This window comes from Aotus nancymaae, unplaced genomic scaffold (assembly GCF_030222135.1).
Source record: "Aotus nancymaae isolate 86718 unplaced genomic scaffold, 86718_ANA_hifiasm-v0.15.2.pri h1tg000006l, whole genome shotgun sequence".
In the NCBI taxonomy this organism is placed as follows: Eukaryota; Metazoa; Chordata; class Mammalia; order Primates; family Aotidae; genus Aotus; species Aotus nancymaae.
The window spans coordinates 46,733,580-46,760,972 of record NW_026988417.1 but is presented as its reverse complement, the minus strand read 5'-3'; the positions used below and the strand labels follow the sequence as shown (position 1 = coordinate 46,760,972).

Below are 27,393 nucleotides of genomic sequence, written 5' to 3'. Positions count from 1 at the left end.
CTTCTCAATTTACTAGTTGGGTGACATTAGGCAAGTTATTTAACTTATCTCTCTCTGCCTCACTTGTACCCTATGTGAAATGGGGGATTCTAATAACATATACTTCACAGAACTTTTAGTACATGTGAAGTACCTCGAACAGTGCCTGGCACACAGTGAAGTCTTATATGTGTTTTCTACTCTTCAGCGAGTGAAGTGTTAACACATTAATAGTCCACTTGACCCTCTAAGTGTATTAGATAGGCACCGCTGCCTCGGGTTTCACAGGAAAACGACTTACTCTTTGGGTAAAACAGGCTGCTTGGCTCCACTGCCCGCCACCGCTTAGCGGAAGGGGAGGCGCGGTTCCTAATTCCGACAGGCGCCTGGTCTCCCACAGGTGGCACTGCTCGGAGCTCTCCCAGCTGGGGGCGTTCGAGCCTTGTGGGGCGGTTCTCCTGGGATGGGAAGCCTGGGGCTAGGGAGGCTCATCGCCGCCCCCGGAAACATAAGGGACGCCCCCTGAAACTCACCGGGACGCACTTCCGACCCATTCCGGCCACTTGAAATCGCCGCAGGTCTGTGCAAACCAGCCGCCAAGGGCTCAAGTGACCGGGGCGGGGCGATCGAGGACAGGGTGGGCCCGGGCGATCAGGGGCGGGGCCGGGCGTCCACGGGGCGAGCAATCGGGGCGGGGCGGGGTGATCGGGGGCGGGATGGGACGATCGGGGGCGGGGCTCGGCTCTTGGCTCTGGATTCTGGGACTCTTTGCTCCCGACTCCGCGCACAGACTGCACCTCGCAGTCTCCCCAGCTCCACGCAGCAGCCGCACTCCAGCCAGGTAAGGGCGCTGCGAGCCGGCTGGGGCGACCCCGGAGTGCGGGACTCCGGGCAGGGGGCTGGTGGGGACGGGGATGTGCGCGGCGAGAGGTGACTTCCACCTGCCCCTCGAAGAACGGAGAAAGATTTTCTCCTCTCCGTGCCGCAGTGAGCGCGGGCGCTCTGTGTCTGGTGAGCGGCCGGTCCCCTTCAGTCCGGGAAGGAGGGACAGGTGAGCGCTGTGGCGCAGCCTCGCCTTCCTGCCGGCGGTCGGTTCTCCACTTCCCAACTCCAGCACTGACCTCTCCTAAGAAACACCCGCCCCTTTCCCCTGAAGTTCCAGGCCCGAGGCCGCCCCGCGGCAAGTTCAGCGTTGGGGTCACGTCCCAACTCCTCTCGAGTTGGGCGGTGGCGCGATCTTGATTGAAATTTGGCAGTATCGGCCAAGATGTTCCGCAGTTGCACGTGTCCAAGTGCCTCGCCCAGTCAAGTTCACGTTCTCTTCCTCACCCCGCCATCCCCCGCCCACCGCCCCGTCCCGGGAAATTGTGTTTGAATATTGAAAACAGGTGTCCGGCCAATATATGTACTTCTTGGAAAAACTAGGGCCTTGACCTGGGAGTGTGCACTTTCCCTCGGATCCTAAATTTCTTGTAGATTTGAATTTTTTTTTTTCTTTTTTTCCCGTGGACGAATAACATGGTGCTGTGCACCAGGTTTGGAAACAATCTCATCCATTACTATTCTTTGGAAACTGGAATATTTGATTCGAAAGATTGATCTTAATTGTTAACTTGGAACAACAGGACTAGTGATGGCCAAGTGGGTTTGAAGACTATCCAAAATAGTTCTAAGTTTTGTGCGTATTTCTTGTATTTTTCCAGTGAATGCCCATTTTCCTCTTGGGAAATTCTGAGAGTTTACTCACTTCTAGATTATTCTCTGCTAAAGAAACAAACCAGCGGATCTCCCAAATGAGGTCTGGAATTTAACAGTTTAGGTTGTGACACTGGTAGCTGCTTACTCTGCAAAAAGTCACCTGGAGTAAGGGATATTATGGTTTATTTCTAAGGGGAAAATAAAAGTATGCGTAACTTTCATATTATGAATTTGAAAGTATTTTTTAGTTTAGTTACATTTTCAATGTTTATGAAAGACTTACACTTTCCCCATACTCCAGTTAATCTGATCCATATATTACACTCTTGCCAACGCAGGATGCTTACTGTGGTGTGTTTATGTTAATGATCTTGACTTCTCTCACAAGGGTGTGTACATTTTGGTCTGTGGAACTGTATAGGGCAAGTGTTGTCAATTCATGCAAATCAGTGCTCTACTCTAGTTGGCAATACCTTTGCCCCACATAGGTCCAACTAGAATTTTCACATCTTCCCCAATAGGAAAGGATATAGAACATTAATGTATGCTCTAGCATTTTCAACCTACTTTATTCTTTATCAAGATAGTCATGTTTTCTCAGCAGCTAGTTACTCAAGGGCAGGAACTATGTTTTACCAAACCATGGAAAACAAAGCTCAGAGAATGGCAGCCTTTGCTTTCTTAAGTTGACCCTTGACTGGGAAGTTGGAAGGCTTGTGAGCAGTGTCTGGCCTACTTTTATGCTTGAGGAGGAATTACTGGCCTCTCTGCCTTCCTCCAGGCATCCTGAGTGCTGGGAGACTGGGCCTTGGGCCTCCAGCCACACCTCTGCCTACAGGTTCCTCCAGGTTGACCGGGTTGATGCCTCTCCTTCCTGCCCCAGCCTGCCAGCTCCTTGGCTTCCACCCCTCCCCTCTCAGATTCTCACCCCTAGAAGAATCACCATATTGTTCAGGGCAGGGGTACTTGGTCTGCAGAGTCAGCAGGGGTGTTGATCCTCAACATGTTGCTGGTTCTCTGTGGATGCTCCGTAGATACTCTGTAGATGTCTGTTGCTTCAGAGCCTTTATTGTGCTCCCTTCTTGTCCAGTCTACAGCAGACAAAGTGGAGTTACTGATGTCAAACCCAGATCAACAGTCTTGGGGGCCAGCTGCCTTGGTTGGACCAATTACGGTCATAAATTGGGCATTCAAGTCTGTTGGAAAAGAGTGAAACTGGCTCATCGTCATTGGCAATTATAAAAGTATCCTGTACTATGTGGTTATGCTATTATAAAAGCTCTGTGGAAAAATAAGAAACAACCCAGAAGGGAGGGGCTTAGTAGTTGCCTCCACCTCCAAACATGCCTCTGCTTGGGCTTGCCTTCTTGTCTCTACCCTAGCTCAACCAATTCTTCTGGGATTGGATTGAATAAGTAATTTCCCCACCATGTCTGACTGCTTAGAGCTCAGATGACCACAGCTACTGTAGTCTAGATGTAGAAAATTACATATCCTTTTGTTTAGAGAAACAAGGATGGAATGTTTCAAAACAGAGTGTTATTAGGGAAACAAAGAGAAAGCAAACAAATGTAAAAATGTGTGGGCACAGAAGCCGTAGTTTTTGTCATGTTTTAGAGTTTTAAACTTTTTTCCAAGTTATATTTCTCCCTTTCCAGAAACAACCACTTGTGATTCTTTGGCATTTATTGCTTGTAGTTGATACTTCTTGAGTTTTTCAGTTTTAAGCATTGTATGTTGACTTCCCACTGTGGAAGATGATGAGTTGGCTCTCTTTTTCCCTCCAACCCCCAATGTAAGTACGGCTTCCCTATTTTCCCATTCTTACAGTAGTTAGAATATTGAACAATGGTTAGATCAAAATTCACAGCTAAGCCAAGCATAACTTTTTATTTTCCTTGGAGTTAATAATGTATTTGTTTGTTCACTTTATTTATTTTGTACTCTTCATTGATTCAACCCACAGCTCTTGGCCAGTTTTCTGAATTCTCCCTCAACTGACTGGTATTTTGTCAATTTCGTTTTCCCCAAGAAGGTGTTCCTGAGCCTACTGGCTTGCTGTAATCCGGACCAGGTGCCTTTGGTCCATGGGCACACTTGTCACCCTGAGGGCTCCCTTTGTCATCATTCTGGAGATTCTCATCCTTTGTCTCTTGTGTTGGATCTCCTGGTACCTGTAGCACATGGCTTCTCAGTCTTGGTTGACTCCCTTCTTTTGGTCGAGCTCTTCCTCAAGGAGCTTCCTGGAATAGAATGCATAGAGGTCTACTTTTCTGAGACTAGATGCCTAAAAATATCTGTTTTCCACTGACAGTTGATAGTTTGGCTGAGTGTAGATTTCTAAGACGGCAATTTTGAAGGCGTTGTTCTACGGACTTCCACTTTGAGGTATTGCTATTGAGAAATTTAGAACTATATTGATTCCTCAGTTTTTTTTTGTGATCTGTGTACAGGTTACCAAGTTGCTGGGTCCCCTCTGGAAGTTTATAGACTTTTCTCTTGGCTTCCATAGTCCTGAAATTTCATGATGTTGTGTCTCGGTTTTGGTCTGTTTTCATCCATCGTGTTGGGCTCTTTGAATCTAGAAACTTTCATTCTTCAGTTTGGGAAATTTTATTAAATTATCACATTGGTGGTCTTGGACGGTGGCTCATACATGTAATCCCAGCACTTTGGGAGGCCAAGGCAGGCAGATCCCGAGGCCAGGTGTTCTAGACCAGTCTGGCCAGCGTGGTGAAACCCGGTCTCTACTAAATCTCTACTGAAAATACAAAAATTAGTCGGGTGTGGTGGTGGGCGCCTGTTGTCCCAGCTGCTCATGAGACTGAAGCAGGAGAATCGCTTGAACCCAGGAGACGGAGGTTGCAGTTAGCTGAGATCGAATCACTGCACTCCAGCCAAGGCGACAGAGTGAGAACTTGTCTCAAAAAAAAAAAAAAAATTATCTCATTGGTAAATTTTTTCCTCTCTATTTTCGGTGGCTATGAGAAACTTATATTGTTCAGATATTGGCTATTTTGGACTGGGCCTACAATAAGTTTTTCATGACTGTAATCATGAATACTTTAAATTAAAATCTGTTTTTTTTTTGTTGTCTGAATATGCATATATATATTTGTATGTGTGTGGTTTGTGTGTCTATTTCTTTCTGTTTTTTGTTTTATAGTGTCAGTATCCTCTCTTTTCTCCCTGAGAAGCTTAATGATTTTTTGGAGCAAGCTTTTTTCCTTGTTGCACAGACTCAATTTCCCAAGCAGCTTTTGTCTCTTCATTTGTTTAGTTCTCTGTCTTTCATGTTAGAAGCTTTCCTTGTGTAACTAATGCCCTTGGTTATCTGCTCATACTTGAGAAGGGATATAAAAAGCAGATCTGGGGTCGAGGCATGGTGGCTCATGCTTGTAATCCCAGCACTTTGGGAGGCCAATGTGGGCAGATCACTTGAGGTCAGGAGTTCGAGACTAGCCTGACCAACATGGCAAAACCCTCGTCTCTACTAAAATTACAAAAATTAACTGGGTGTGGTGGCATGTGCCAGTAATCCCAGCTACTCAGGAGGCTGAGGCAGGAGAATCACTTGAATCTGAGAGGCGGAGATTGCAGTGAGTCAAGATGGTACCACAGCACTCCAGCCTGGGTGACAGAGGGAGGCTCTGTCTCAAAAAAAAAAAAATTGCTGAAAATATGGATGAGCTTGTTGACTGGGAACTTCATAATAGAGGGATCTGGCTGGGCTTTATATTTGTGGAAACTTGGTTGTCATTAACTCTTGGGCTGGTGAGAATCCTCAGAGAAGGCTCTTCCAATCTTTTCCCCAGAGATTGACGGAAAGCCTGGTTGCCAGTAATCTGGGAACTAAGTGGAGAAGAAGGCTGGAAGTCTCAGCATCCAGTATGCACATGTGCATACCTCCATTTTGTTTGTGTACAGACCCCCTGAAGGGTGAAGGAGTAGGGAGAAAACTCCAGGTTTTTTGCCAGGATAGAGATGGGGCAGTCACCTAACTGCTTGGAGTGGCCAAAGGAATCTGTGGGATCCAGCTTTTAAAAAAGACATTAAAAAGTCACTAATTTAGCTGGGTGCAGTGACTCACTCCTGTAATCTGAGCACTTTGGGAGACTGAGGCGGGTAGATCACCTGAGGTTGGGAGTTTGAGACCAGCCTGACCAACATGATGAAACCCTGTCTCTACTAAAAATACAGAAATTAACCAGACATGGCGGCGGGCACCTGTAATCCCAGCTACTCAGGAGCCTGAGGCAGGAGAATCAATAGAACTCAGGAGACAGAGGTTGAAGTGAGCTGAGATCACGCCACTGCATTCCAGCCTGAGGGACAGAGCAAGACTCCGTCCCCACCAAAAAAAGTCACTATTTTTTTAGCCCACCCCTCTTTTTACAAAGGGTTAAATTGTCTTTATTTAGCCTTTTGGAGATTCCATGGTGTAATTCAGATTATTTCTTGTCTTCCTCTTACTCCACCGAAATGTTTTTGCTACTGTCCCTTCATTCATTCTCTCCGTCCTTGCTGATTTATATGTGAAATAAAAAAATTTCTTTATTGTCATTGTCTTGGGCTTTCAGAAGGGAGAGAAAGTAGAGGTTTTTTGTCCAGTCTGCTAATAGTGGCTAGAATATAGATTTCTTTATCAATCTCTATCCAGAGACTGGCATAATTCAGTCATAGCAGTGTGTTGCCATTTTCCCCTTCCTCTACCCACAGGAAATATTTTTGGATCAGGCTGGGCCACTGAGCCCAATTTGGACCTCAGATTCCTTCTCATACAACTCTAAACGTCCACTACCAACTGATCACAGTTGTCATGGGGGCAAAACCTATCTCTTAGGTTGGGTGGTACGTAGGTTACTGGTCATAGAACCTTTTTTCCTGTTTCTTTTTTTTTTTTGTTGGAGACAGAGTCTTGCTCTGTCACCCAGCCTGGAGTGCAGTGGCACAATCTCGGCTCCTGGGTTCAACCAGTTCTTCTGCTTCAGCCTCCCGAGTAGCTGGGATTACAGATGCATGCCACCACACCTGGCTAAGTGTGTATTTTTAGTAGAGATGGGGTTTCACCATGTTGGCCAGGCTGGTCTCAAACTCCTGATCTCAGGTGATCTGCCTGCTTCAGCCTCCCAAAGTGCTGGGATTACAGGTGTGAGCTACCATACCCAGCCTATTGTTTCTGTTTTTTGAATTCAATTTGTTTAGGATGACTCATTCTGCCATCTTGACCTCTGAATGTTTTACCTTTCAGTGAAGCTCAGCTTCTATAAGTTCAATATTATTTTAATCTGAAAGATGGAGTTGGTGTCATTGATGGCCATGTGGCCTCAATGGAAGTTATCATTATTTCCTTCTAGAGGCCAGTTTATCATGCAACTGCCTTACCAGCAGCAGCATCCTTACTTCTCTTTTTCACTTGTGCCCTTCCTGGAATGTGCACCAAGTTCCTGTTTCTGGCAGGGCTGACCCACCCTGCCATTCGTGGGTGATCACAACTTTCCCAACCTCGTTTTATCAGTGGAGTCATTCCTCAGGCTCCCTTAATGCCCTGTGAACTTCCAGCATGCTCTCCCAGTTGCTTTGTAACATCAACATTCTTTATGGTTACACACATGATGACAAGAGTCAATTTCCACAAAAGTAGAAGGAGAATTGTTCCTAAGCCATCTTCTCTGTGCAGAAAAAGCGAAACTCTATCTTCCCAAGATGGCAGCTATGCATCAGCAATACAGAAAATAGGAGTGCTGGCGACTGTGACAGTGGAGTGGGTACAGTAGTAACTTTATGTCTGGAGGATGACAGGTAGTTAGAAAAGGCTTTTTCAGCAAGTACCACTAGGTACCATTGTAAACAAAGGCTTGGCTAGTAGGAATACTGCAGAACTCATTCCTTCAACTGTGCTTCCACAAGCATCCACCTGTTTTCTAAACAAAGCCTTTGAAGTCATTGCAACCTCCCTTTTCCATGCAGTAGAGTTTTTCTCTAAAGTGCTAGGGCTTCACAGATGTTCTTTCCTAGGGAAAGCATAGTGCCAAGCAAATACTTAATATACTGAATGAATTTTTCAGATAATTCTGGACACTTTACAGTAAAAAAAAAAAAAAAAGATATTTGGGCCAGGTGCAGTGGCTCATGCCTGTAATCCTAGCACTTTGGGAGGCTGAGGTGGGTGGATCACTTGAGGTCAGGAGTTCAAGACCAGCCTGGCCAATATGGTGAAACTCCATCTCTACTAAAAATACAAAAATTAGCTGGGACTGGTGGCACATGCCTGTAATCCCAACTACTTGGGAGGCTGAGGCAAGAGAATCGCTTGAACCCAAAAAGCAGAGGTTGCAGTGAGCTGAGATCACACCATCACACTCTAGCCTGGGCAACAGAGCAAGACTCTGTCTCAAAAAAATAAATAAATAAAAGATATTTGGTCATAATTATCCAAGTTGTACCCAACAATCTAAATTCACTAAAATCTTGATGAGACTTTCACATCACTTTGTCTATATATGCATTGAAATATAGAACATTCAATTTAAGTTTTCCCAAGTGTATTGTTTCTTGTATTACTTAGAAATATTCCTTACTGATGCCTCCAGCTTTGTTCTTTTTGCTTCGGATTGTCTTGGCTATGCGGGCTCTCTTTTGGTTCCATATGAAATTTAAGGTGATTTTTTCCAGTTCTGTGAAGAGGGTCATAGGTAGCTTGATGGGGATAACATTGAATCTATAAATTACTTTGGGCAGTATGGCCATTTTCACGATATTGATTCTTCCTAACCATGAGCATGGAATGTTTTTCCATCTGTTTGTGTCCTCTCTTACTTCCTTGAGCAGTGGTTTGTAGTTTTCCTTGAAGAGGTCCTTTACATCCTTTGTTAGTTGTATTCCTAGGTATTTTATTCTCTTTGTAGCAATTGTGAATGGGAGGTTGCTCATGATTTGGCTCTCTGTTAGTCTGTTATTGGTTTATAGAAATGCTTGTGATTTCTGCACATTGATTTTGTATCCTGAGACTTTGCTGAAGTTGCTTATCAGTTTCAGGAGATTTTGGGCTGAGATGATGGGGTCTTCTAAATATACAATCATGTCATCTGCAAATAGAGACAATTTGACTTCCTCTTTTCCTAATTGAATACCCTTTATTTTTGTTTTTTTCTTGCCTAATTGCTCTGGCTAGAACTTCCAATACTATATTGAATAGGAGTGGTAAGAGAGGGCATCCTTGTCTAGTGCCGGATTTCAAAGGGAATGCTTGCACAACCATCTGATCTTTGACAAACCTGACAAAAACAAGTGGGGAAAGGATTCCCTGTTTAATAAATGGTGTTGGGAAAACTGGCTAGCCATGTGCAGAAAGCAGAAACTGGACCCCTTCCTGACATCTTACGCTAAAATTAACTTCAGATGGATTAAAGACTTAAACATAAGACCTAACACCATAAAAACCCTAGAAGAAAACCTAGGCCACACCATTCAGGACATAGGCATAGGCAAGGACTTCATGACTAAAACACCAAAAGCATTGGCAACAAAAGCCAAAATAGTCAAATGGGATCTCATTAAACTCCAGAGCTTCTGTACAGCAAAAGAAACAATCATTAGAGTGAACCAGCGACCAACAGAATGGGAAAAAATTTTTGCAATCTACCCATCTGATGAAGGGCTAATATCTAGAATCTACAAAGAACTGAAACAGGTTTACAAGAAAAAAACAAACCCATCAAAAGTGGGTGAAGGATATGAACAGACACTTTTCAAAAGAAGACATATATGAGGCCAACAAACATATGAAAAAATGCTCATCATCACTGATTATTAGAGAAATATAAATCAAAACCACATTGAGATACCACCTCGCGCCAGTTAGAATGGCAATCATTAAAAAATCTGGAGACAACAGATGCTGGAGAGGATGTGGAGAAATAGGAACACTTTTACACTGTTGGTGGGAGTGTATATTAGTTCAACAATTGTGAAAGACAGTGTGGCGATTCCTCAAGGACCTAGAAATAGAAATTCCATTTGACCCAGCAATCCCATTACTGGGTATATACCTAAAGGATTATAAATCATTCTGTTATAAAGACACATGCACACGTATGTTCATAGTGGCACTGTTTACAATAGCAAAGACCTGGAACCAACCCAAATGCCTATCGATGATAGACTGGACAAGGAAAATGTGGCACATATACACCATAGAATACTATGCAGCCATAAAAAATGATGAGTTTGTGTACTTTGTAGGGACATGGATGAATCTGGAAATCATAATTCTCAGCAAACTGACACAAGATCAGAAAATCAAACACCACATGTTCTCATTCCTAGGCAGGTGATAAACAACGAGAACACACCAACACAGGGAGGGGAGCATCACACACTGGGGTCTGTTGTGGGGGAATAGAGGAGGGACAGCGGGGGGTAGGGAGGTTGGGGATGGATAACATGGGGAGAAATGCCAGATATAGGTGATGGTGGGGATGGAGGCAGCAAACCACATTGCCATGTGTGTACCTATGCAACAATCCTGCATGATCTGCACATGTACCCCAGAACCTAAAGTACAATTTAAAAAAAAAAATAGTCAAACAGGGCTGGGTGTGGTGGCTCATGCCTGTAATCACAGCACTTTGGGAGGCTGAGGCCGGTAGATCACCTGAGGTCAGGAGTTCAAGGCCAGCCTGGCCAACATGATGAAACTCCATCTCTTAAAAAAAAAAAGAAAAGAAAAGAAAAGAAAAATATTCCTTACTGAAAACACTCTTGAAAGGACAACATATATTTTTATCATTTTCCATCCATATATTTCTTCTTAGCATAGTATTGTGATTGTCTTGGTTTTTATGGCTACAAAGAATGGCTTTGGAGGAGGGAGGGAAGTAAGTATTTATTACTTTATCTAATTGGTTTTCTGTTTCTAAAAAGGAACACTTTTGTTTGGATTTCTACAATATATACTTTTTCCTTTTGTAACTATATGTCATTTGTTTTTCAAGGTTAAAGCTTTTAACCTTGAAATGCTTACAATAGCATATCAAAGTGACAAACTTGTCATATACTCTATGAGATACTTACAATGCAAAACTCCCTGTCAAGTGTCCTACTCCTTTTATTTTTAATTTTGATGATGTTATAATGTGATTTGGTATGAGAAACCTTTGATTTTTTTTCTTTTATCCTGTGTGGAATTCCAATGATGTCTTTTGTTAGTATTTCCTTAGAAACTCTTCGTGTCCTCACATACTCCTCGATATTATGTTTCAACCATGACTTGTGGGATTGCCACATGACTGTCCCAAAAATGAAACTGTGGCTTTTTTTCTTACAAACGAGTGATTTAAAGGTTCATTTTTCTGCCAATATGATTTAAGCGTGCAGCAAAGCTAGTTTTTACCATTAGGGTTATTTTTGTTTCATAGAAGGCAGTTGATTTCTTTATTTTCCTGCTTTGGATGATAAAAATGCTTGATCCTTTAATCATACAGGGAAACAGAAATACAATTTAACTGGGTTTGAATGCTGTCAGACATGTAAATTTAGGTATAGATGCTTTTAAATTTTTTTAAGGCTTTCAATGTCTTTGTCACTTACTTAAACCAGTTATAGAAGCACTGCGTGAAAGAATTCTCATTCATAAGTTCTGGAGTCCTAGCCAGATGTTTTTTAGGCTCAGCGCTGTTGACATATCCTCTTGCTTCCCCCAGGCCAAAGTTTGATCTTTGGGTGCCACCAAGGTTCTCAGACACCTAGTGTGCTCCTTGGACTCTCCTTGCCATCATTACAAAAAATTGTCATTTTGTAGAGTTTTATATATTCCTTGTTAAAAGATGTAAACAATACTGAAACTTATAAAGAAGAAATTAAAAATATCCCTAAAACCACTCCAGAGAGAATCTTTGTGAATCCTCTTCCAGTCATCTCTATTATCATCTGACTTCTAATAAATCTTTAGCAATGTTCTAGAAAAATAATCAATGAGCATTGTTATAACTGTTTATGTAACTCCAAATTCTACAATCTTTATACACAGATAGTTACCTTATGATGTTGTAATTAGTCCATGCATAATTTTCTTTGGGTAATTCTGTCATGTTAGTATACACTGGTATTCTGAGCCACTCCCCAGTTGGACATTTAGACTTTTTCCCTTTTTTTTTGGTTTTAGAGACAGAATCTTGCTCTGTTGCTTAGGCTGGAGTGCAGTGGTGCCATCATAGCATACTGCAACCTCGAACTCCTGGGCTCAAATAGCAGGTTTGAGCTTCATCCTCTGGCTTCAGCCTCCTGAGTAGCTAGGACTGCAGATGCATACCACCGCACCTAGCTTATTAAAGCAAACGTTTAGTAGAGATGAGGTCTTGCTATGTTGGCCAGACTGTTCTCGAACTCCTGGCCTCAAGTGATTCTCCACCTCGGCCTCCCAAGTTCTAGGATTACAGGTGTGAGCCACCACAACTGGCTGATTTCTAGCTTCTATTCATCGTTTTTAGAAGGTCATAAAATAACTCATTAACTCTGTCAAGTTTCCAATTTTCCCTTTTTTGGCCTTTTAGATGAACAGTATCTCTGTTATGTGAGGACAGGAAGAGCTGGAATGTTCAGGCCATGTTATGTACCCAGTTATAGGTCAGATAAAAACTAGAAGAACCTGACAGGTCATTTGCAGAGGCTGTGTTCTTGTTGGTAATGTTGATAGCCTCATTTTGTCTTATTGGATGTCTATAGGAAAAGTTTCCAAGGATCAGTAACAAAACATGGAAGAGTTGTTACAGTAACTGTGAAATGGCATTTGACCTCAGTACCTGGTCTAGAGATTTTGAAACTTCGTGTGGGCTGGGAAGGCATCTTATGTCCTCAGGAAACTCCAGTCTTCCTATCCATTGCTCCATTTCTCCACTGCTTGAGTAATCAGGGCTCAGTAAGGTGTGCAAGGCAACCAGCCACATTAGAGAATTTTGCATTAATTTAGTTTCTTGATAAAGAACTAGAGTAGAGTGAGCTCCTGTTCAGATTTTTCCTTTGACATCTTTCTTTTTTCTTTCTTTCTTTTTTTTTTCAGACAGTCTTACTCTGTCACCTGGGCTAGAGTACAGTGGCGTGATCTCTGCTCACTGCAATCTCCACCTCCTGGGTTTAAGTGATTCTCATGCCTCAGCCTCCCAAGTAACTGGGACTACAGGCATGTGCCACCACGCCTGGCTAATTTTTTTTTTGAGACAGAGTCTTGCTCTGTCGCCAGGCTAAAGAGCAGTGGCGCAATCTCGGGCTCACTGCAACCTCCGCCTCCTGGGTTCAAGCGATTCTTCCGCCTCAGCCTCCCGAGTGGCTGGGACCACAGGTGCGTGCCACCATGCCCGGCTAATTTTGCATTTTTAGTAGAGACGAGGTTTCACCATGGCCAGGATGGGCTCGATCTCTTGACCTTGTGATCTGCCCGCCTTGGCCTCCCAAAGTGCTGAGATTATAGGCGTGAGCCACCGCGCCTGGCTAATTTTTGTATTTTTAGTAGAGGTGAGGTTTTGCCACGTTGGCCAGGCTAGTCTCGAATTTCTCACCTCAAGTTATCTGCCGGCCTTGGTCTCCCAAAGTGCTGGGATTACCGGCGTGAGCTACTGTGCCCAGCCCATTTGACATCTTTCTAGATATCATGGTCTAATGTTTAAAGCCTTGGGTGGATTTCTTTTTTCTTAACTTTTATTTTAGGTTTGGGGGTACATGGGAAGGTTTGTTACATAGGTAAACACAAGTCATGGGGTTTTTGTACATATTATTTCATCACCTTGCATGGATTTCTAAGTTAACTATTAACTGGAATTATTTTCCTGTGCTTCAGGTTTTGCATCTATTCAACAAACCATAATGACACATAATTAACAGTTCACTTCAGAAAGATTCATGGCCTAATGCTTGTAAAGGACTTTGAGCTTCTCCGAGAGTGTTTTATACACAGTCATGAACAAGGAGATGGCTTGTTCTATCTGGCAAAGGGCAAGTATATTATGCCCATTTTATAGATGAGAAAAGAGAGCCTCATAGAAGATAATGGCTTGCTTAGACTCAGGGTAAATTTAATTTAGTGTCTGTGGAATTTTCCTTGGACTTTGTGGAATGAATGGAATCTAAAATAAATTCTGTATGAGTATATGTTTAGGGAAAGTGGATTTATACTGTTTTAAGCAAATATAACATTTCGGAGGAGAGGCTACCCTTTTGGAAGAGGGGAACCATATTAGACAAATTTGCCAGAGTTCTTAAAGAGAATTAAATAATCAGGAAAGCCAGGGATAAACTGATTTTCCAAGCGATTTTGAAAATATCCCACACAAAGTCTGGTAAGTAAATTTAGTCAGCAAGAAGTTGGGAAAAATATTTTTGAAAATCAGAACTCAGGAGAGGACTAAAAGAACAAAGGTTAGGCACAGTTAGAGGTTTCTCAGAATGTTTATCAGAATACAGATGTGGCTGAACTAGTCTAATTATTATTATTTTTAAAATAAGTTATGTACAAGAGGGAGTATACAGTCTACATGAACCTTTTTGGACACAAAAAAGCTAAAGGGTTGATCTCAAGCCTGTGCAAAATTGCAGAAAAATGAAGAATGCATTTAGGGCTGGGCACGGTGGCTCATTCCTGAAATCCCAGCAGTTTGGGAGGCTGAGGTGGGCGGATCACTTGAGGTCAGGAGTTTGAGACCAGCCTGGCCAACTTGGTGAAACCCCATCTCTACTAAAAATATAAAAATTAGCTGGGTGTGGTGGTCATGCCTGTAATCCCAGCTACTCAGGAGGCTAGGCAGGAGAATTGCTTGAACCTGGGAGGTGTAGGTTGTAGTGAGCTAAGATTGTGCCATTGCACTCCAGCCCCGGTGACAGAGCAAGACTCCATCTCAAGAAAAAAAAAAAATAATGCATTTAGATAAAATGAATCGATCTGTACATGCAGATGTACTTTCCAATTTTTGACTCAAGAAAGAGATTCAGATATTATAAAGCCTTAACTGAAAACATTCACTAACTTTATGACTTGGAATAAAAATTTCTAATGTTAGCTGTTGGCGCAAATAATTCATTAAATGCCAGTTTTACCCATTTTCATGTTATTTCAGCATCTAAGATAATTTTTTCACTTCTTATTAATATGTCTTAAAGATGTAATGAATTTAAAGAAAGCAAACAAATTTATCAATGGTATAGAAGATTGAGGAAACTACTTCCATCCAAGTTTTCAGTCTAGAAAGATGAATGAGGAGGCATGTGGACAGGGTGCACTATGCCTGAGCTGTGGCATAGTGAGCTTGTATGTACTATGTACTTGTACTATGGCAAACTGAGCTAAATAACGCAAAGGAAATCATTCATTTGCACCTTCTTTATTCCCAAGTAATAAACATTCAAATATCTTTTGGGCATATCCGATGTGCCAGGCTCCATGCTAAGCTCTTTATCTACAGTATCAGGTTGAACCCTCCAGACAGGGCTCTGAGGTGGGTAAGATTACTTTCAGCATTTTACAGATGAAGAGATTGAAGTTCAGGGAGGTTCTGTAGCACTTGGTAAGTGGTAAATGGTGGAGGTGGAGTCCAGAACTCTGCTGAGCTCTACTCACTGAGCTATGCGCCTCTCTTCTCCCTGTCATATTTTCCTCCTTGTAAACACAGTTGGACAACCTAGAAGGAAATATGAAGGTCTACTTCAAACAAAACCAAGCAGTCATTTTCTCTTGAGTATCGCCCCAAGCCTCTTAACTCGATAGGTCTTAAGATGTCTTCAGAGCAGCACTGTTGGATAGAAATATTCTGTAAGCCACATATATAATTTAAATTTTTCTAGTAGTCACCTTAAAAAAGGAAAAACCACCAGGTGAAATTAATTTTTATAATATATTTTATGTAACCCATATATAAAAATATTATAATTTCACCATGTAATCATATAAAATAATTGAGATACTAAAAACAACTTGGGAGAAATACAGTACAGGACATGTTTTGTAATGTGGCAGATAGAGTGAAATGTAGTTCTACCAAACAATAAGGTTGCGATTAATGGAAAAAATATTATTTACTGCTTAAGTTTTAAATTTTAAGTTCATGTCTATTAAAATTAAATTAAAAATGTGGTTCCCCAGTCACACTGGCTTCATTTCAAGTGCTCATTAGCTATTTGTGGCAAGTGGCTGTTATACTGAACAGCAAAAGGCACTCTCTGTCTCTGAAGGTCCGGGGACTCCCAGACACTCCATCCATCCCTAGCTCCCGACTCCTCTCAGCATCCATCTTGTTTTCCCTGCCTATGCCCAGGACTACTATGTATAGTGTGCAGGTTATATACAACAAAATTCTGAGATGTCATTTATACTGCTGACCTAGTGGATTTGCTTATTTACTGCAATAGTTATTAGGAAGATAGAAGTACAGTTTTTAAAAGAAGAGACATTTTTTCCTAATTTGTGCAAAAAGGCATTTTTTTTTTTTTTTTTTTTGAGCCAGAGTCTCGCTCTGTTGCCCAGGCTGGAGTGCAGTGGTCCAATATCAGCTCACTGCAGCCTCTTGACCTCTCAGGCGCAAGCAATCCTCCCTCCTCAGCCTCTTGAGTGGCTGGGACTACAGGCAGGCACCATCACTCCTGGCTAATTTTTTTTTTAATTTTTATTTTTTGTAGATACAGTGTTTTGTCATGTTGCCCAAGCTGGTCTCAAACTCCTAGGCTCAAGAGATCCACCTGCCTCAGCCTCCTGAAGTACTGGGATAACAGATGTGAGCCACCATGCTCGGCCACAAAGGCATTCTTTTTAGCAGGGTGGGTAGTGGATTGTAGCCCTTCTGTTTCTTCCTAGCATTCTAGCAGTGGGTCCCATGGCATTGTTCTGTTGTATATTCAGCACTATTCCAGTGCCCTGCCTGTGGCTGAAAGCGTAAGGCACCCTCAGTCAACCTCTCCTCCAGAAATACAGTCACAGAGCCATAGTCATTCTTCATGGTAGTTTACCTTGGAGCCATATGTGTATTATTCATAGTCGTATTCCCAGTGCTTAGTGCACAATAGGTACTCAGCATGTTTATTGATTTGAATTATTATTTTAGGTTTGACTCTGTATTTGGGCCTCTGTATTGTGTCCTCGGTTGCCCTTAATGATACCTGGCCCAGGGCTGGTTTATCCAAATGCTGACCTGGCTCTCTCTTTCATGGAGTCACAGACCACCCTTCCTGTGGTACCCTCATTCTGACAGTACTAATTGTCATTATTGTTATTCTTACTAATAATAAATAGCTGCCACTGATCACTTACTTTATGTCAAGCATTGTGCTTAGCAATTTATGTAAATTATTTCATTTACACCTCCCACATCTCTAGGCGGGAGGCACTATTTTACAATGAGGCACCTAAGTTATTGAGAAGTTAAATTACCTGAGGTCATACAACTAGTAAATGTCAAAGCTGACCTTTAAAACCAGTTCTGTTAATCCCAGCACTTTGGGAGGCTGAGGCGGGTGGATCATGAGGTCAAGAGATCGAGACCATCCTGGTCAATATGGTGAAACCCCGTCTCTACTAAAAATACAAAAAATTAGCTGGGCACGGTGGCGCATGCCTGTAGTCCCAGCTACTCAGGAGGCTGAGGCAGGAGAATTGCCTGAACCCAGGAGGCGGAGGTTATGGTGAGCCGAGATCACGCCATTGCACTCCAGCCTGGGTAACAAAAGCGAAACTCCGTCTCAAAAAAAAAAAAAAAAAAAACCAAAAACCAAAAACCAAAACAAACAACAAAACCAGTTCTGACTTCCTAATTCATGCAAAGCTCTCTCCTCTTGTGTCCTTTTGGTATCCGGGGCCTTCCTGACAAATGACTGTGCTGTCGTGGATTTATTATTTGTCTGTCCAGCCTTTCTTCCTTTGGGGAACTACTCTGTCCTCAATTCATGTGGTTTGGGTGGAGTTGACAATACCCAGGGATGATCATGTGATTCAGCTTTGGCCAATCCGAGCAGTCCCTCCACTTGATCAAGTGATTGGCTGAGGGATTAGCATGTGACCCAGTCTGGCTCCATGAGATTGTTCTGCTGGCATTTAGGAAAGCAGGAACTTTTCCTCTGGGATTTAACCTGGAGCAATGTAACCTGGAGCTAGTGGTGGCCGTTTTCCCCTGTTCCGCGGAGGAAGCTGCAGTACAAGAGAGTGAGGCCGTGCAGTGAGAAGCAGCACTGGGCGGTGGTGAGAGTACACAGCATTGTTTGAAGCGCAGGAGTAAGCTATGCCAGGACTTCTTGATTATGTGAGCCAATATCTTCCTTTTGTTGTTGTTGTTGTTTGCTTAAGTGTAATTATGTGCGTTTGAGAGAACCCTGCTTAATACTACACCGACTTTTCAGAAGATTAATATTTTTGTTTTGGATTCCTTATGCCCCTGTTTGTCTGCCCTTGGTCATCTACTGCTTTTGGGGCCTTCGTGCCTACTTGGTGCCTGCAGGCCTTTGATCTCTGTAGACTCTGCACCATGTTCAACTTACTCTGTCCCTTTTAGGTCAGTACGCCCTGCCCTAGTGAAAGGAGGTGCCACACCCAACACCTCCTTACCAGAAGCCCCCGCCTCCCATCCTGCCCCATGGCATAGCCCACAAATGGATCTGGGTGGGAAAAGGATTGTTCCGTGATTGGAACCTTAGAGAAATCTGTTCTTCATAGACATCAGAAAAATTACTCATCGACCTACTCTTTGAATGCTGATCAAAGACTATTGAACGCTAACCTCATTTGGCCTCTGACACCATCTGGGATCTCAGCCAGTTTAGGCCGAAGCCTTGCCTCTTATCCCCACTTATTTTGGCCACCAGCCTTTCTGATCAGCTGTCTTTCTGTGTACTCTGAAACCTCCTATGATTGTGAACTTCCATTCTTCTGCTGGCTGCCTTCCCAAATCTTTCCGGTGGCCTTCTGAGAGCATTGTTCCACTGTGAATCAGCTCTCCCACACAGGGGAGGGAATAACAGCATTCCCTTCCCTGCAGCCCTCTCTGCTGTAGCCTTCTCCTGGCTTCCCTTTGCCACTTCTAGGGCATTACTTTTCTGCCCTCATGCAAAACCCCTTTGTCTTTTAGGGTTCAAGCCATTCATGGCGAATACCCTCCTGGTCTCTCTTTTTGCTACCAACCTTTTGGTTATTCTCCCTGATTGACTCATCTGGTTCGTGGTCATCTTTCCCAGCTCTGCTATCTCTGCATTCATAGATATAACCAACTTTTTATGTTTGCATTAGTTGTACAGTTGTTGTGGGGATAGTTAATGGGAGTCGTTAATTATGGCAGGAGAGGAAAATAAGGGAGACTTCATAAAAGAGAGACTACCCATGATCAGGACCTTGAAAAATGAATAGGATTTCAACGGATGGATAAAGAGGGAAGAGCCTTCAAGACAGAGAGAACAACTTGAGCAAAGACATGGGGATGTGAAAAGGCCTGGTATGTTTACTTGCTTGAGTCCTGGGAAACAAGCAGTAGGAAAGGAAAAGGGAACTCAGATTGAATTGGACATGATTAGGCCAGGCTCAGTGGCTCACACCCGTAATCCCAGCACTTTGGGAGGCCTAGGTGGGTGGATCACCTGAGGTCAGGAGTTCAAGACCAGCCTGGTCAACATGGTGAAACTCCATCTCTACTAAAAAAAATACAAAAGTTAGCTGGGCATGGTGGCGCATGCCTGTAGTCCCAGCTACTCGGGAGGCTGAGGCAGGAGAACTGCTTGAACCTGGGAGGCGGAAGAGGTTGCAATGAGCTGAGATCGTGCCACTGCACTCCAGCCTGGGCGACAGAGTGAGACTTCATCTCAAAAAAAAAAAAATTGGACATGATTATACTTACTTAGGATAGAGGAATGACTCTAAGGAGTATGCAAGTGGAAGAATGCAAGAGAAAGAACAAAAAGAAGAGGGCAGGATGACCAAAACTTTATGTGAGTGATTATAAAAGGGGAGGAGGAGTAATTAAAATAGTTTAAGAAAGCTCATAATAAGACTACGGATTTTAGAGAGGAGAGATAGTAGAAGAAAAGGTGGAAGGATCATCAGGACAGACTAGTTATGAGGGACCAAGGAGTAGGGCAGAGGAATGAGACAGGACAGCTGCTGCTTAGGAGAGGGGAGCGATTAAGGCCCTACCTGGTGATGGGAGATTTTGAAAGTGTAGGATGCTGGAAGACGATAGTTACATGCTAGATGTGAATCAAGTACTTAGCCTTTTAATTAACTTATGAATAAAGAGTAAGATAACTTTTGTATTTCATGATAGTAAAGATGACTTACCTTATGTAAGCCTCAGATGTTTCCCAAACTGTGTTTTATGGACTACAATTCTGGGAGATGTTAACAAGGTTCAGGGGAAATAGAGTAAGTTCTATGATCAAATGAGGTTGGGAAGCGCTGCATTCTACATGATTCACCTATTAAAACCTCTGAGAATGTGTACAAGAAACCGGTTTGATGTTGTTTAACCCAGCTTTTCCCAAATGTACTTGTCCATTCATTAATTCATTCATTCAACAAGCATGCAGTAAATGCATGCTGTGATAGTATGTTTTGAGTACTCTGCTGGCCACTGGTCCTAGAGTAGAGAATGAAGCCACCCAGCATTCCTACACTTATGAGATTATGGTCTGATATAAGCACATGTTATGATCCCACAGCTCCTAGTGTTCTGAGGAACATGATTTAGGGAGCCTTGAGTTAAGATATTTAATATTCCTTTTTGTGCTCTGGAATGGAATGATGTGGAGTGATTGTGTGCCTCTATCTCTGCCTTTATGTCTCTATCTTACGTCAATACCTCTGCCTCTTCATAGAGTGTTTCCTGGACCTGCTGCCTTGGGAATGGACAGAGCTGATGACAAGGAAACTTTCAGGTCTGGGAAGTTGGTGACTCACCCAAGATCACCCAGCTAGTTAGTTGCAGAACCAGGGACAGAACCCAGCTCTTCTGACTCTAGGTTCTATGCTTGTTTCTTCCTTGGTGAGAAAGGACAACTTGAAATGCCTGAAAATTAAAAAAAAAATTAAGCAGATTCAGCAGGCTCAGTGAGATACCTTTGCCAATTTCATCAACAATAGCAGGGTTGACTGAAGTATCAGCAATACCACCACCACTACCACTATCATTGGCATCACTAATGCTGAGTAATTACTAAGATCCATGTGCCATATTAAGCACTTTATATATATATTTGCTTATTTAATTCTTACAACTCTATGAAGTAGTAATTATTACCCTATTTTATAAATGACGAAGCGAGCTCAGAGAGGTAATTGTCCATGTTTATACAACTAATAAGGAGCAGAGCAAAGCTTCCATTCTAGGCTTTCAGACTCCAGGCCATGAACTTCATTCTTTTATCAAGTGAAATGTTTTTTCTGCTTCAGTATTTTCCTCTCAGAATCAGCTTGTCTTTTCTCCCTTCCATTTTAGCTTGCCTTGCTTTCTCCTTTTTGTAAAAACCAGATCGTAGACAGGATCTGATTTATTTGTTTATTTTATGTCAGGTAGCATTCATCCAATATTTACTTCTACTATCTCTTCTCTCTAAAACCCATAGTCATCTTATGAGCTTTCTGAAACCACTTTAATTACTTCTTTCCTTTTGCATTCACTCCAATAAAGTTTTGATCTTGTCATTTACAATGTCATCTCACCCCCTTCATTTTATAATAAAGGCTGTTCTTTCTCTTGCATACTTCCACTTGCGTACTCCTTAGAGTTATCCCTCAATCCTAAGTAAATATAGTCATGTCCAGTTCAATCTGAATATTTAATAAATACTACGTGAAGGAACTGCTTTAGAAGCTGAGGACCCAGTGGTGAATACACAGACCAGGTTCCTTTCCTGTGAAACTTACAACCAGTGAGGAGACTACACAATAAAAACAACACATAATCAAGAAAAATGTCACACAGTGATAAATACCATAGAAAGAATTAAAACAGGATAACATAGTGAGAGTAACTGGCTGTCTACTTTAGACTGGGTAGTCAAGGGAAGGTCTTTTTCTTTCTTTTTTTTTTTTTTTGTAAAAGTAACATTTAAACTAAAATTTGAGTTATAAGAAGGAGCCGGCAAGAGAGAAATGGGTGGGGAGGAGGGACAAAGAAAGAAAATGGAGTGTTCTTCCAGGCAGAGAGAACATAATGTGCCAAGACCCCAGCCATGAGTTTGCTGTGTTTGAAGAATCGGAAGAAGGCTGGTGTGGTTGAATCATAGTGAGCCATTGGGAGAGTGGTACTAGATGAGGTTAGAGAAGTAGGTCATATGCTAGGTTAAGGAGTGTGGGTTTTAGTTTAAGTGCATTGGGTAGCCGTTGGAAGATTTTAGCAGGGCTGATGACTAAGACTGATTTAGGTTTTTTTTTTTTTTTTTTTGAGACGGAGTTTTGCTCTTGTTACCCAGGCTGGAGTGCAATGGCATGATCTCAGCTCACCGCAACCTCCACCTCCTGGGTTCAGGCAATTCTCCTGCCTCAGCCTCCTGAGTAGCTGGGATTACAGGCATGCACCACCATGCCCAGCTAATTTTTTTTTTTGTATTTTTAGTAGAGATGGGGTTTCACCATGTTGACCAGGATGGTCTTGATCTTTTGACCTTGTGATCCACCTGCCTCGGCCTCCTAAAGTGCTGGGATTACAAGTGTGAGCTACCGTGCCCGGCCCCTTGATTTAGGTATTTTAATGACTGTATTTACTGATGCATGGAGAAATGAGTATAAGGAGATAAGAAGGAAGTAGTGAGACCCATTAAGAGGATAGTCCAGTAGTCCTGACAAGGGATGATGATGATGATGATGATGGCTGTATCAGTTATTGCCACAGGAATCCTGTGTAACAAACATTCCCATAAATTCAGCAGCATACAACAATTAGCATTTATTTTTGCTCGTGAGTATAGGATGTCTGGGTAGTTCTGCTGATCTTGGCTGGGCTTGGTTGACCTTGATTGGGCTTGCCTGTGTGTCTGTGATCCGCTGTGGGTCAGGTAGGCAGCTCTGCAGTATTGCCTGGGTTCTCTGATATGTTTGGGGAGCCACCTGGCTGTCAACTGGTATAGGGATCATCTCAGCTGAGCTGTCTGGATCAACTCTGCTCTCCTCCATATGTACATTACATCTCTCTGGTAGGCTAGTTTGAGCTTACCCTCAGGCTGGACAGTCATATTCTCATGGTGATTGCAAAGAAGCAAGAGAGGAAGTAGAAACAAACACACACATTTTAAAGCCTCAGTTTGTGTCAAGTTTGCTACTGTCCCATTGGTCAAAGTAAGTTACATAGGTATATCCATAGTCAGTATGTGTGGGGGCATTGCCAAAGGACAGGGATTCAGAGAGGTGTGAAAAGATACAAGGAGATATGACAAATTAGGGCCATGATTGCAATCAATCTATTGCACTAATGGGAGAGTAGTGAAGAATAAGAAACTTGAATAGGTTCAGAAAACATTCTGGGGTTACAGTCCAAAGAACATACTGATGAATTAGATTTGAGTATGAGAGAAAAGAATGAATCAAAGGTAATGCCTAGACACTTGACTGAGCAGTTGGGGAGATGGTGAGGTCATTTACTTGGATGCTGGATGACGAGCAAAATTTTGGGCACTATCTAGAGCTCTGTGTTAAGTGATGTTGTGTTTGAGATACCTGCTAGGTATTTAAATAAAGATGTCAGGTTTGCAGTTGAATACAGCAGGCTGAGGTTCTGAAGAACCTCAAAGCTAAAGATGTAGACTTGGGAGTTATCAACCTATAGATGGCTCAGCTGAAATTCCAGAACGCATGTCTTGGCTGGGATCTACTGAAATGCTTCAGCCAATCACTCTGAAGTCTTCTAGTCTATGACTAAATGGTAACACATTGTGCTTTGAATGTGCTTTTCTATTTCACTAATTTAAAATATTAGTGTCTACTTGTATAATTTGTTCTGTGAACTGAAAACTACAGTTGTCCCACTCTGCCTTGTACAGCATTCTGGTTTGGCAGAAATCATACTGAAAGGACACCTGCCAGGGTCTTAGTAATTCTTAGTTATAGAGTCTGAGACATATCAGCTCAGGGTTAGCAGAAAGATCATGAAGTCAAGAAGCAGGGCTTAAATCAGGTAAAGTTGGAATCTCCAAATGTAATTACTTCCTGTGTGAAGCCATAGGTCTTTGGGACGGTTTGCTGTTACCTTGGGCCATTCAGGCAAGTACACCATAAAATACTTGGCCTATCAGGAAGGCACATGGTAGCCTTTAAAAAATTTTTACAAATGTGCTGTTTAAATTATATTGTATAATATTACTATTAACATAAGATTTACATTTCTGTCACATATTGGAGAGTATATCTTAAACAGAATTTCACTCAACTTTTGCCAAAAGTGAACTTGAAATAATATTTAACAGATACAGACCAAGGATCATATTACTGATTTACTTATTTGTGTACTTTGTTCTTATTTCTTAAGAAAATCAGAGAGTAACCTATTTAGCTCAGCCTAGGTAGGGATGCCTTTACTAAGGCTTTATTTACGAAGCCATTATGAAATGTTAATATAAGAAGTAGCCTGTTGAGGAATGCTTTTGTAATTTCTGCCCAAACTGCTATTGAAGATATTATATAATATCTTTCATTATCTTTTATGATCCCATAAAGTAGTTTCTCTTTGGAGTTTAGTGACAGGGAAGGTTTTTCTTTTGATAAGCTGGTGTGTATTTTATCATAAATACTATTTTCTATGAGGCATTCAAAAAATTCTTTAATCCCTGATATTTTGAGGCACTCCAAACTTGACACACAATTACACAAAATATTTCAGATTTCTGGTTTTCAGTGTGTAGTAGGATAGAAGCATATATGAATTAGGGGAATTCAACTCTGGGGGCCAGCCAAAAAAAGAGAAAGAGAAAGAGGAGACAGAGAGAAAGAGAAAGAGAAACAACAAAGTGAAGAGTACAGGTGACCCTATTCATTTTTCCACCTGATGAGTATATACCCCAGAAGGGGTGTGTGCTGGAGGTGTATGAACCTGTTGTTCTCTTAGTCCACTTCAGTCTGCAGAGGATTTCCATGAGCATCTCACAGTGCTCAATGTGACTTGTGGTTAAAGATACATACTTTTTCATACAAACTGACCCCTAGGCCCATGCCAGCTACTTTAGTGCTAAACCAAAAACCCCAAATTGATTCTTCTCTGGGCTGGATTGTTTCAAAAACACCTGCATATTTCCCTTCCTGGTGTCTGCTCACCTTGAGTAGTTGCCTCCTGTACTGATCCTGGCCTTGAGGGTGTGACTTGCTTTGGCCAGTGACACAAGGGCAAATAAATATAAAGCATTCAGAGATGTGCAATGTGCTGTGTACTGGGGCGTGCTCTCTCTTACTGCACTTAGAACCCTAAGAACTATATGAGCAAGTCCATGTTGTCCTGTTCAAGAGGCCACATGTGCCCTGGCTGATAGCTTACAAGTGCCAGAAGTATGAATGAGGCCATCCTAGACATCCAGGCCAGGTCTGCCCAACCAACCTGAAGAATCATGAGAAACAATAAGTTTTTTTTTTTTTTTTTGGTTGCATTTTAGGTTTTGGGGTACATATGAAGAACATGCAAGATTGTTGCGTAGGTGCATACTTGGCAATGCGATTTGCTGCCTTCCTCCCCTTCACCTATATGTGGCGTTTCTCCCCATGCTGTCTCTCCCCAACTCCCCACCCCACGCTGTCCCTCCCCTATTTCCCCCCAACAGACCCCAGTGTATAGTGCTCCCCTCCCTGTATCCATATGTTCTCCTTGATCAACACCTGCCTATGAGTGAGAACATGCAGTGTTTGGTTTTGTGTTCTTGTGTCAGTTTGCTGAGAATGATGGTTTCCAGGTTCATCTATGTCCCTACAAAGGACACGAACTCATCGTTTTTGATGGCTGCATAATATTCCATGGTGTATATGTGCCACATTTTCCCTGTCCAGTCTATCATCGATGGGCATTTGGGTTGGTTCCAGGTCTTTGCTATTGTAAACTGTGCTGCAATGAACATTCGTGTGCATGTGTCCTTATAGTAGAACGATTTATAATCCTTTGGATATATACCCAGTAATGGGATTGCTGGGTCAAATGGAATTTCTATTTCTAGGCCCTTGAGGAATCACCACACTGTCTTCCACAATGGTTGAACTGATTTATACTCCCACCAACAGTGTAAAAGTGTTCCTATTTCTCCACATCCTCTCCAGCATCTGTTGTCTCCAGATTTTTTAATTATCGCCATTCTAACTGGCATGAGATGGTATCTCAATGTAGTTTTGATTTGCATTTCTCTAATGACCAGTGATGATGAGCATTTTTTCATATGTTTGTTGGCCTCATGTATGTCTTCTTTTATAAAGCATCTGTTCATATCCTTCACCCACTTTTGAATGGGCTTGTTTGTTTTTTTCTTGTAAATCTGTTTTAGTTCGTTGTAAATTCTGGATATTAGCCCTTTGTCAGATGGGTAAGCTGCAAAAATTTTTTCCCATTCTGTTGGTTGCCGATTCACTCTAATGACTGTTTCTTTTGCCATGCAGAAGCTCTGGAGTTTGATTAGATCCCATTTGTCTATTTTGGTTTTTGTTGCCAATGCTTTTGGTGTTTTGGTCACGAAGTCCTTGCCCACGCCTATGTCCTGAACGGTTTTGCCTAGATATGTTTTGGTAAGTTTTTGGGATGACTGATACTGGTTGTTCCTTTCTGTTTGTAGTGCTTCTTTCAGAAGCTCTTGTAAAGCAGGCCTGGTGGTGATGAAATCGCTGAGTGCTTGCTTGTTGGCGAAAAATTTTCTTTTTCCTTTGCTTATAAAGCTTAGTTTAGGGGGATATGAGATTCTGGGTTGAAAATTCTTTTCTTTGAGGATATTGAATATTGACCCTCACTCTCTTCTAGTTCATAGGGTTTCTGGTGAGAGGTCTGCTGTGAGTCTGATAGGCTTCCCTTTATAGGTAACGTGACCTTTCTCTCTAGCTGCCCTTAGAATTTTCTCCTTTATTTCAACCCTAGTGAATCTAGCGGTTATGTGTCTTGGAGTTGCTCTATTTGAGGAATATCTTTGTGGTGTTCTCTGGGTTAGCTGGAGTTGAGTATTGTCCTGCCTTACTAGATTAGGAAAGTTTTCCTGAATAATATCCTGAAGAATATTTTCCAACTTGGATTCATTCTCTTCATGACATTCAGGTATACCTATCAATCATAAATTAGGTCCTTTCACATAGTCCCATATTTCTTCGAGACTTTGCTCATTCCTTTTTACTCTTTCTTCTCTAATCTTGTCTTCTCGTTTCATTTCATTAAGTTGGTCTTTGACCTCTGATATCCTTTCTTCTGTTTGATCAATTCGACTGTTAAAACCTGTGTATACTTCATGGGGTTCTCGTATTGTATTCTTCAGTTCCATTAATTCACTTGTATTCCTCTCTAAATTGTCTATTCTCGTTAGGATTTTGTCAAACCTTTTTTCAAGGTTCTTAGTTTCTTTACATTGGGCTACAACATGTTCTTTTAGCTTACTGAAGTTCCTTATTATCCACTTTCGGAAGCCTAAATTTGTTAATGGAATGCACTCATTCTCCATCAGGCCTTGTTCTCTTGTTAATCAGGAACTGTGATCACCTGTAGAAGGAGAGGCATTCTGATCTTGGGTATTCTCAGCCTTTTTACGGTGGTTTCTTCCCTT

The 27,393-nt window shown here is 42.1% G+C and overlaps 1 protein-coding gene across 2 annotated transcripts in view; it reads left to right on the top strand.

The window, feature by feature from the left end:
* Nucleotides 1-729: 729 nt before the first annotated feature.
* TEC (tec protein tyrosine kinase) overlaps nucleotides 730-27,393 on the top strand; it is a 149,096-nt gene continuing 122,432 nt past the window's right edge. Inside the window, exon 1 of one of the 2 annotated variants that reach the window (XM_012441172.3) lies at nucleotides 730-820. Coding sequence is in view for 1 of the 2 variants with exons in the window: in XM_012441171.3 (XP_012296594.2) it covers nucleotides 17,931-17,951 (21 nt within the window). In the remaining variant the exon portion in view is untranslated. Of the gene's footprint in view, nucleotides 821-17,778; nucleotides 17,952-27,393 lie in introns of those variants that run through there. The other variant, XM_012441171.3, reaches the window with a different exon arrangement.